Here is a 12134-nt window from a genome sequence, read left to right on the forward strand (position 1 = left end):
GACTTCAATGGGTCAGTGGACTGCATTTTGTGGACCAGAATGGAACATGTTCTATAACTTCCAAATAAAGCAGAAGAAGAGTCCAGCTTCCAAACAATCGTGGCAACTTTATTGTTTCAGTGCATTAAAAACCAAAGAGACAGTCCATGTCTACGCGTTTCGGATCTAGTAGTGTTGATCCTTATTCATGTTCTATAACTTGTGCTATGGACATACAGACGCAGACAGACGTCACCCCCAGAATGGGACATGTTCTAAAAGTTGTGGAATGGACATAAAGATGCAGACAGCTCACAGACGTCACCCCCAGAATGGGACATGTTCTATAAGTTGTGCTATGGACATACAGACGCAGACAGCTCACAGACGTCACCCCCAGAATGGGACATGTTCTATAAGTTGTGCTATGGACATACAGACGCAGACAGCACACAGACGTCACCCCCAGAATAGGATATGTTCTATAAGTTGTGCTATGGACATACAGACGCAGACAGACGTCACCCCCAGAATGGGACATGTTCTATAAGTTGTGCTATGGACATACAGACACAGACAGACGTCACCCCCAGAATGGGACATGTTCTATAAGTTGTGGAATGGACATACAGACGCAGACAGCTCACAGAGGTCACCCCCAGAATGGGACATGTTCTATAACTTGTGCTATGGACATACAGATGCAGACAGCACACATCCATATGTCTGTTCTACAAATTATAGAACATGTCCCTTTCTGGTCCGCAAAATGCGGTCCACAGACCCATTGAAGTCAATGGGTCCTCCAAAAAATGCAGATGGTACTCAAGCGGTATTTGTATTTTGCGGATCCACGGTTTGAAGACCGGAAAACGGATACGGTCGTTTGCATGAGGACTGGGTGATCCCATCTACTTTGTAAAGCCTGCGCAGAACCCCAGAGGAGCTACACTGTTAGCAAGCAAGGGGTTGGGGAACTGGTCCGAGGGTCATGAACAGGGGCTATCTGGGGTGGCAATGCCAGCTCCATACTGGGGTACCATTATGCATATATATCTTTACCTGTGGTGGTTATACCGTATGCACATTGCCTGCTTGTTCTGCTTGCACTAACTGTATCCAGTTTCCGCAATTTCTAGTAACTCTGCTCTCTCTTCCTCTCTTCCTTCATTTTGCTTGTGCTAAATGGAACCTTCAGATGAATTTCCAGCAAGTAAGTGACCGTTTTATGTCCACTGACAGAGAGTGTCCTAAATAATGAGTGGGGTGTGAAATGCGCATATCTAAAAAAGACTCACATTGTAGACTCTCCAAATCCATATTACCCTCCCTTGAAGGGGCTGTGAGAAACAATGCACCTCATGTCCACGGGCTGGGTCAAAGAATTGTGGCTGCACCTGACTGTTCATGAGCTGCAATACCAAACACAGCCCATGGACCAGAGGGGCGCCATTTCTCCAGAACCCTTCAATATACAAGAAGGTGTCCTCTTCTATCAGCTTGGTAGCATTTGCTATTCAGTCACCCATTCCTAACTCCCATATGACATGTTTTTATTTTATTTTAAAGGGGTTTTCAAGGAATAGAGATTGATGACCCCTCTAGGAACTGAAGCAATCTGCAAAAGGGGGCGATGATGCTTGCTCGATTGCAGCTGCCCCTTCAATTGTTTGTAAACACAGTGGCCCACCTCCAGTCAAGGGAGTGGATCTTAAAGGGGTTTTCCAATGATCAAAACTGATCCTCTGCTGTAGGTCAGACCACATATGTGCTACCCTACTAGTCCATTCAATATCTATGGAACTGACGGAGACACCGACTTGGCTCATTCCCAGAGAGATTGAATGGAGCATTAAAGGGGTTGTCCAAGTTCAGAGCTGAACCTGGACATATCCCAATCTTCACCCCTCCGATCCGCCTGATCCCCATTTCATGTGCAGGGCAAAGGCATTTTTTGGAGATCTGGTTACGTACTGCCAAACCAAAATTCCACCATGGTCATTTCCCCTATTGCCCCATAGTGCCACGGTCCGTACTTTATTAGTACCACGGATAGTCACTTGGTAAAGTTGTTTTTTGTGGGTATTTTGCATGTCAGGAAATCATCGGAGAAAGAGTTCACTAATAGCTTGTATGGTTTTTTTTCTCCTTTGTCCTTTAGCACAATTATTTCCTCCATCTTTTACTGAGCAGCCCCCCAAAAAGTATGTGGTGTACCCCAACGATGATATTATGCTCAAATGTGAGGCGAAAGAAAAAACCAAAACAACGTAAGTCCAAAATGAAGAAGTGGCGGGACATGAAACAGGGGCTATATGAATATTACTATAATAGTAGTATTATTATCAAACAGATTATTATTAATTATTATTATTAATATTATTATTACCATTATTATTAATGTAATAATTACTATTATTATTAGTATTATTATTAGAATAATTATTATTGTTAGTAGTAGTAGTAGTAGTATTAGTAGTATTATAAAACCGATTATTATTAATTATTAATATTATTATTACCATTATTATTAACGTAATAATTACTATTATTATTAGTATTATTATTAGAATAATAATAATTATTATTGTTAGTAGTAGTAGTATTATTAGTAGTATTATAAAACCGATTATTATTAATTATTAATATTATATTACTATTATTATTAATGTAATAATTACTATTATTTGTATTATTATTATTATTATTATTATTATTATAATAATAATAATAATAATAATAATAATAGGCTGCAGTCATATGAAGACCAACAGCACCAATATCATGATGAATTGTGCCAAATATCTCTTGTAAATTACAAACTCAACTTTGCTAAATCTAAATACAGCTGAAATAGTACCCTAGGTGCACAGCAATCACATATCTGAAATCTGCCATCTTATTGGTTGCTTTATGCTTCCAGTTGTCAGTTCTAGTTTCTGTAAATGAGTCCCATTTTGATTTTCCTTGGGTTGGCTTGGGTAGCCCTAATTATCATAGCAGGTGACACATCTGCTTTGGATCCATGGTGGTAGGATCCTTGCTCTGAACTGGCTTCCCTATTTTGTCACAGTGTATTCCTTCAGCCACCACTAGGGGGATCTCCCTTCAGACAGATGTATACAGCTCGCATTGAGTTCATTACTGGTTCTCATGCAGTTAGCTCCCCCAAGTGGTGGCAACATGCAGTCAGAATTATATCATTTATCAAGCCATAAAAACAAGGAGATTCCATGAGAGCCATGGGGGCCCTATTATTTAAAAAAACATAGATTAATATATGACCAGAGCAATACCTGCACATAATTAACCTGCTCTGAACTGGCTCCTTTGTTTTGTCACAGTGCAGTGACCACTAGGGGGATCTCACTTCAGACAGATGCATACAGCTCGCATTGAGTTCATTACTGGTTCTCATGCAGTTAGCTCCCTCTAGTGGTAGCAACATGAAGTCAGAATTATATAATTTATCTAATCAGAAAAACAACCAATTGCTTGGGTTAACCATATGGTAACTTTGGTGCTAAGGCATGAGTACATGCTAAGCTGGCCATGCTCATTCAAACCTGACAAGTTCAGTGGGAATGATCAACCATCTAATGTGTATGGGGGTGTCTCAACATTTAGTTAAGATGACTTACCTCCCCTCTCCTCATTCAGAACACATGCATGCTTGGTCAGGACCAGGATGAATTGAATGTAAAGTCTAGATTACGAGCTCCATATGGACAGTATCCAACGCTATCTGCTTGTTCCAGGTATTCATGGGAGAAGGACGGGCTGCCGTTTGAGCCAAATGACACCAGAGTGGTTCGAAGGAAAAATTCGGGGTCCTTGACTATTACCAATTTCAACGGGAACATGAAGGAGTTCCAAGGCATGTACCGCTGCTTTGCCAGTAACGAGCTTGGCACAGCTGTGTCCAATGAGGTCCATGTCATTACAGAAGGTATGTTTGACGTTTTTATATCACAGTGTGTCACTTGTTAGGGCAGCAGTTTGTGCTCCAGAGCTGTTGCTCTTTTTAGGAAGTTGACAGCTATCCTCTAGGAAAGCTATGAAGAACTTTCATTGGTTGCTAAGGACAAGTATATATAAACTCAACTATATTCTCATACTTACCAACATGTTTGTTAGAAAATTTAGGGAATTTAAGCCCTGCCCATTACAGACCAGAGAACACCCCCTTCTGGGCAGGGTTTACTAAAGCCCCGTCCATTTTCAAGCGGGAACAAGCAAAAAGTCCAGACGATTCAAGCAAATTGGCAACTATGTATACTGTGCAGTCAGGGGTGCGCCACCAATGAGGCCAGGTAAGGCGATCGCCTCAGGCAGCACCAGGTAGGGGCAAGAGGGGGTCAGCGAAAGGGCCGTGGGCAATGAGCGCTTTTAAGGTGGAAAAAGGGGTTAGGTTAAGAAATTAACATGGGGGGGGGGCGCAGTTTCAGTTTTCGCCTCAGGCAGCAGAAAGGCTAGGAGCACCCCTGTGTGCAGTATACGGAGCACCTGAAGAACAGACAACCACATGGCAGCCCATGTGCACCCTTACAATACACAGCTGGAATTTTATTTTTAGCAGGAAACGAAATGTAAATTTCAATTGTTGTAATTGGGATAATTCCTAGCCGCTCTGCTAATCAGAAGATCTGCAGCGCAAAAGGCCTTCATTAACATTTCCAAGCTCACGACTGGCATTACAGAAAAGTATTCTTATGAAAGCGATGTCTGACCTTCACAGGGTCTATGTAAAGCACAGTCATCTTTTGCTTCTACCTGCTCCGGCTGTGCGCTGTTACCATGGAAACGGTTGCCTCGGTAACTATGCTGCCGATGATGTAAAATGGGAATTTTAATTGTACGCACCCTGGGTGCACGCCTCACCTCCTTGTGTAATTCTAGCCTTGCTGTTATGGGCACAGCCATAGTAAGTCACACGGAAGGGATATGAAAGGATGATATGCTATAGGAATATGGGTTATATTGAATATATTGGGTTGTCCAGCTCCGAAAATAAATGTATGTCCCCTGGAAATAAGTGCTGAGGCGCCCAGTAATCAGCTGTAATGTGTGGAGAATATTACAGCACACGTTCGATTCCCCCTGCAGCACCTCCACAGGTGAAATAAAGCATTACATGGTGACCATCAGTTGACTATGCATCTTGGTCCTCCAAATCTTCTCGCCAGAGGTGATCAGGACTATGGAAACAGACAATCAGACTGCACTAAATTGCTTTCTTAGCTCTTATACAAGGGAGTATCAAGCTTGCTTTAATTGGCATGAGGTACGGTTTTGTTTGAAACAAATTTACTTGCACTTGAAGGGGTTGTCCCATCTTGGACATTTATGGCTTATCATTAAATATCAGATAGGTGCGGTGTCTCCAGAATGGGTCCCCAAAGGGATCGAAGAGTACAGTTCAGTGTCCTCTCCCTCCACCGGCATGGGACTTCCAAAAACAGCCAAGCAGATGAGCTCTGCTATTTTTAGGAAGTCCCATACCAGTTAATGGAGAGCAGGCCAAGCAAGCGTGGCCACTGCTCCATTAACCATTATGGGTTTTCAGAAAATAGATATGCTGGCCCTCACCTATTTTCGGAAGTCTCATAGTGTGGAGTAGAGGGTGGCCACATATGTACAACTTGCTGTTCCTTTACTTAGGAGCTCCATCCTGGAAATAGGAACAGGTCCCAGAGGTGGGACCCACACCTATCTGACATTGATGGCATTTTCTAGTTATTTGCCATAAATATCCCAGATGGGAAAATTCCTTTGAAAGGTTTTTCACTTCAAATAATCTCTACGTGTTGGAGACTTTACTTGACAATAAGCTAAGCACAACATGTCTCTTTGCTGGGACTCCCAACGATCAGCTATTATTTTTGGGGACACCTAAGTAGGTTTTCCAGCAGCGCCACCACAGGAGAAATGAAGCATTACATAGTGTTTATTCAAATCAATAGATTGTCTGTAGAGTCCAGGACAGAACAAGTTTCCAAAGCCAGAGACACTTAACTGTTCTACATTATGGTCACAAGGAGAAGGTCTCACAAAAGACCCACCTATCAACTCAGAATCCCCTAAGGGTACGGCCACACGGCCAGGTTTTTGCAGTGAACTAAAAAAGAGGAGAAATCATATATGTCCGTCATATTTTCTCTCCTTTTAAGATCCACTCCTGATTTTGGCTTCCAAAACTGTATGCAGAAACCATGACCTTTATGGTCATACCCTAATAGGGTGTAAGAAAATGGTTTTTCTAATCTGGATGACCCCTTTAGTCTGGCAAATCAATGTTATACGTCTCGGGTGATTAATGATAACATGCTGTCTTTCTCCAGCTATGCCTAAATGGCAGAAAGAGACCATACGACCTGTTGAGGCTGAAGAAGGAGACTCAGTTGAACTGCCTTGCAATCCCCCCAAAAGTGCCGTACCTCCACGGATCTTCTGGATGAACAGCAGTGAGTGAATCCTTGAAGCTCTTTCTTGGATCTAACTTTTAGAACTGAAGACGTGGTCAATAAGAAATACTATATACTCCATAACATGTTGAAAAATGCTGGGCAAGTCAAGGTCATGTTAAACCAGTATCTGAAAAGTATGCCTTTCATTCCAATTCAAAAGCATCAGTCTAAATTGCAGTACCAAACAGGACCTATGGACAAGTGCGTCACCATTTCTGGATGCAGGCAGTCAGATTATTTTATCTCAAACTGTCCCTTTAATTTATTTTACTTGCTGATACCAGTACTGTATATTGCACAATGTCTCATATGTATCTGTTACATGTTCCTTTTTTTCGTATCAGCTCTTTCACACATAATTCAGGATGATCGTGTCACTATGGGAATGAATGGAAAGCTGTATTTCTCTAATGTGAAGTCAACAGATAACCATCCAGACTACATTTGCCATGCCCAGTTTATCGGAGCCCGAACCATTGTGCAGAAGGAACCCATCGAACTCAAAGTCTTACCCTGTAAGTAAAAGACTCAAAGGGGTTTCCCCATCTTGTAAAGTGCCGGCACCGATTTTGCGCTACATCCCCTTTTAAGTTCGGCCTGCACACAGGCGATCTTGGCCATCTGGGTGTTCAAAGATCTGCATTTGGCGCAATTCACTTGAATGGGTTTTCTTCTGGGAAGGTGGACATGGCGCCATTGTCCACTGGGAAAAACAATGAAGGGGACATATATTATAGTAGTGCTGTGACCCCTCCTTTCAGCATCAGACCCCCATGATCATAATGTGATGGCATATACTAGCAATATTCCATCAATTTACACAATAGGAATAACCGTACACTACAAGAGTCTTGTTTGTTGAGTAGATCTTGTAAGAAACAGGAATCGGTAGATCCAGAGATCTGCCTGATCAGTACGGTGTCAGGAAGGATGTAAGGATGTTTCTCACTCTATGCCAAATTATTCTAAGCCTTTCAAGGATGTTTTTTTTTTATGCCTACCACTGTCCTGGCTGTTGAGTAGATCTTGTATTAGAATAAGGAATTGGTTTACTGGTGTATACTGGTATGAACAAGGTAGAAAGGTTGATCTGGGGATCTGTCTGATTAGTAGCGGGTCGGGTTTCCCATTATTCTAAGCCTTTCAAGGATTTTTTTTGCTGTCTTTTGGATCCACTCGGGTTTGTAAGTCTAAAAGGTTGAACTTGATGGACATGTCTTAATTTCGACCCACTATGTAAGTATATACTCCATGAATTATTATGGTACACTGTTAATTAATTAATTTTTTTTTCAGCTAACTCACTGAAGTACCGTAAGCCCAAGATGATGATGCCAGTTGGTAGTTCAAGTTCTCACTTGGCCTTGAAAGGCACTCCTCTGCAACTAGAGTGCATCTCAGAAGGACTGTAAGTTCAGCGATTTACTCCATATGTAGCATACAAAAATGTGAACATCACAACATGTTCATGGGAGGGAAACTTAGAAGAAGAGGCAAATCAGTTCTTTACCAGATCCACCATGGCCAGGGGCAGAAATGGAGGAGAGTGGGCTCCAGAGCAAAAGTATAAGGTGACTCCTTTGGGTGGTGGTTCATGTCACCATGCCATCCTGGTAATAGTGTGGTGCATGTTAATTTTCCTACCCATTTCTTTCAGAACACAAGGGTCTTCTGGCCTTCGGTCACCATTCCTATTCCCTTATTTGCTATATAGCGGTCCCTGTGCAGGTTTACACTATAGGATGGATAGGGAAATCCAAACTGGACCTGTTACTTTCGTGGAGAAGAGTCAGTTTTATGGTCCTAGCCCATTTTTGAGATGAGATATGTGTGTCCTATATTGAAAAAAACAATCTTGGTTTGGGAAATTAATGCAATCTATTAGTATTCTTTCCTTCTCTGACTTATTTTCCTTATAGTTATTGGGGTTTCAATCAAAATAATATTGTTAGAACAGGAATGAACTGCAATACCAGACACTACCAAGAATGACACTGTTGCTAGCAAAAAAAGCATACCCCTTTAAAAAAAAAAAAAAAAGAACATTCCCTTTAAGTATCAAGTAAATGTTAGTACCGTAGCTACGTTTTGGTCTGTTCTTCTGTATTATTTCACTTCATCTTGTTCACCTTGGACAGCCCTACCCCAGCGAATGAGTGGATAGCTATCACTGGAGCTATGGATCCAAGGCGCTTTCATTTCGATGAGTTTAAGAAGATGCTTCGGATTGAAGAGGTCCAAGAAGAAGATGATGGAGAATATGAATGTATTTCCAGAAACACGGAAGGCGAAGTGAGGCATACGTACACTGTCAGGGTGGAGTGTGAGTTTTTTTTATCCATTATAAAGTAATTTGCTTCGTGTTTGCTTCTCTGCTTTATTGAATTGGAGGGCTTGTCCACATTGCAAAGTTCCTTTTTGTAAGAAGGCTCTCCAGCGGATAAGTTTACAGGGTGAGCGCCCCAGAAATCAGCTGCAATATGTGGTAAAACCTGTCAGTAAGTGTTCAATTTCCCTGCAGCACCACCACAGGACAACTGATGCATTACATACTCCCCACTTCAATTAATGGACTGTCCATGTAATCTATGGACCTGTTGAGTCCTCCAGAGGAGGAGACAGTCTTTGTAGTTGCATTTTCCTCTGGCTAATCGATGATTGCTCTGAACATGGAACCCCATCTATGAATTCAGAATATCCTAATAAAGTTTGGGGGGTAAAGCAGATAACTATAACAAATCACCTACTACATTCCCCTTTTTAATATTTGAATAGTCTTAGTCTTATTTAGGACCAAAAACACCAGGGTGAAGATAATGCTTGAAGACATATGAGGGTTTTGTTGTTAAACATTATAGGGACACTTCCATCAGAAAGGAATATTTTTTAGCTTAGTAGTCATAGAAAACACAATTTTTAGCAATACAGTGCCATTCAAAATTAAATATCAAATATGGTCCTTCTGTGGCAGTCAACACAAATGTTAAGACCTCCTATATAGATAGACAATCCATTGTCAGTTTACTGCTGCTGTGATGGGAAGATGTTATCTGCAGGATAATCCTCATGATAAAAGTAGGTGTAGAGTTTGGAGAGCAGTATGACAGCTTTACTGTTCTCTTGATAGACCTTGATAAAGATGTCCACAGAAGAGCATTGCATTGATAATGCAACGTCACTACAGAGGGGGCTCTATCTGGTCACAGCGATAGCCTGACTGTTTGCCATGCTAAAAGTCCAAAGAGGACATTAAAAGGCCATGCCAGAAAGTACAATATATGGAGTGACTTCAGAGAATTATAACCACAAACTATCCACTCATTATTTGGGAAAAAAATAATACATAGAATATTCACATATTGGTTGTTAATAATTAATTAGAAAAACTGATGGAACTGTCCCTTTAAGTGTTCTAATTGTCTTTTCTTAGCTGCTCCATACTGGATTAACAGGCCGAAAGATGAAATCCGAAGTCCAGGAGAAGACGTTAAATTTACCTGTGAGGTTGAAGGGAAACCCAGGCCCAAGATCACCTGGAAGATAAATGGAGAACCCTTAACAGGTGCAGAGAAAGCTACTGCCAACCTTCTTGTTGTAGATATAAGCCTACAGGTGGTGGTCCACAATCCAGTTTCTTAGGTATCCATATGCATTGGGTTGTAATCAAACTTATAAAATTATGGTCCTTTATCCACCAAACCTGTAAATTTGTACACTTGGATCTTCCAAGGGTACAACGGTAGTCCTGTTGACGCTAAACCTGAAAAATGACAAGACAATTTAGTTTTTTAACATATAAGTGTGAATGTCCACCTAAAGAATCACAAGCAACCAGAGAACTTACGAAAATCTCTCCATTTAATAGCTGCAGATTTGGGTCCTGATCGTAAAATGGACAGTGGAAGATTAATTCTGCAGAACCTGAAGACAAGTGACACAGCTGTGGTTCAGTGTGAAGCAAGGAATAAACATGGACATATACTAGAGAACGCTTATATCTCTGTTGTTGGTAAGTCTTCTGGATTTGGCCTGCACAGCACCACAGAATATAGCAATTCATCTATTTAAAACTGAATTTTCCAACCTGTTGTTCTCCTGTTGTTGTGAAACTGCGGCTCCCAGAACTCCCTGCCGGTCACAGTTTGTTAGACATCCTGGAAGTTGCCGTTTTCCAAATGATGGAGGTGCTTAAAGGCTATCGACACCTTTGGGGTCAATGTTTCATCATTGTAGTTTATATATTTTGGTCTAAAAATCTTTTTTGATAACATTTTCAAAAGTTTTTCCTCTACAGTTTTTGCTTTACAGTTTTACACTGAATCCTTTAGAGAGCTGCTCTGTTGGCTGGATCTGTAACCCTTATCTCTGAACTCCTGGCCTCTCATGAACACTCATTTAAGCTAAAACAGGAAAGTACTGATTGAAATAGTCTGCAGATGCAGTGAAATTGAAAGCATTCTGTTATAGACTGAATCCGTCAGAGAGCTGCTCTGGTGGTGGGATCTGTGACCCTTATCTTTGAACTCCTGACCATTCATAAACACTCACTTAAGCATAAGTGCTACAGAGCACACTAACAGAGCTGCTCTCTAAAGGATTCAATCTGAAACAGAAAGTCATAGTCTGCAGATGCAGTGAAAATGAACCAGTAGAGGAAAAAAGGTTGAAAAACAATATTTAAAGACTAATTAAAAAAATTATTTTTAGCCCAAAATTAGTAAAATGCAATGATAAAAAATTGCCCCCAAAGGTAACTATAACCTTTAAAAAACATGATTAAGAAGTATTGTGCAGTATCCACTATCAATACAGCCAGAATTTGCCGTTCATAGATTATTTTTCTACATTTTGGGTTCCTTGAAGTTATTTGTTTTCGGTTCTGGGGGGAAATATGAGGATTTCCATAATTGTAAAGCACTGAAAGCGATCAGCTTAAAGGGGTTGTCAAGAATTAGAAAAACATGGTTACTTTCTTCCAAAAACAGCACTTCCCCCATTAGTTGTGTCTGGTATTTTAGCTTAGCTTCATTGAAGTGAATAGAGCTTAGTTGTAATACTGCAAACAACTTATGGACAGTTGTGATGCTGTTTATGGAAGAAGACATGCATGTTTTTCTTAACCTGAACAACCTTATGGAAAGCATAATATAAATCAAATCACATAACTCTTCAAGTTCCAATAGAATACTCCACGTACAAGCAAATGAAACCCCCACAAGGTGTACAGCACCAAATCAGCTTATTTGGTATTTTCTAATTTTGTGTCGGTTTGACCCCCTTTAATGCAATTGATTCAAGGTTTAAAAGTCAAATAATGCTAATATGTTTGTCCTTACAGAACTGGCCCCTGAAATTCTTACTACTGATAGAATGAACTACTCTGCTGTGGAGAACACTAATGTTCATTTGCATTGTAAATTTTTTGGTTCCCCTACTCCAGACACCCTCTGGTATGTACTAGCTAAAAACATTCTGTAGCCAAGAAATTGTGAATATCATGTGTTAAAGGCATCTTCACCTGCCAAATGGGCCTGCCAACTGGTGGAGGTGGATGTATTGTTAGAAAATCTGATTGTCTTTACAAGCCATCGAAACCTTTGCATCCATTTTATGGTTCGAATGTATTTAAAATTGAAAATGAAGAAATCTTATTCTTGATTTTAAACAATTCTACTGGTTCGTGTCTAT

General features: G+C 40.7%; 1 protein-coding gene across 1 annotated transcript in view; it reads left to right on the forward strand.

Moving 5' to 3' along the window:
• The window catches only part of L1CAM (L1 cell adhesion molecule), a 182362-nt gene that overhangs the window by 130606 nt on the left and 39622 nt on the right, over positions 1-12134 (forward strand). Inside the window, exons 3-11 of the mRNA XM_040406138.1 lie at positions 2141-2249; positions 3738-3928; positions 6321-6443; positions 6791-6961; positions 7743-7854; positions 8585-8769; positions 9877-10008; positions 10312-10455; positions 11785-11896. Coding sequence (XP_040262072.1) covers positions 2141-2249; positions 3738-3928; positions 6321-6443; positions 6791-6961; positions 7743-7854; positions 8585-8769; positions 9877-10008; positions 10312-10455; positions 11785-11896 — 1279 coding nt within the window. The remainder of the gene's footprint in view (positions 1-2140; positions 2250-3737; positions 3929-6320; positions 6444-6790; positions 6962-7742; positions 7855-8584; positions 8770-9876; positions 10009-10311; positions 10456-11784; positions 11897-12134) is intronic.

Source organism: Bufo bufo, chromosome 8 (assembly GCF_905171765.1).
Source record: "Bufo bufo chromosome 8, aBufBuf1.1, whole genome shotgun sequence".
Classification (NCBI taxonomy): Eukaryota; Metazoa; Chordata; class Amphibia; order Anura; family Bufonidae; genus Bufo; species Bufo bufo.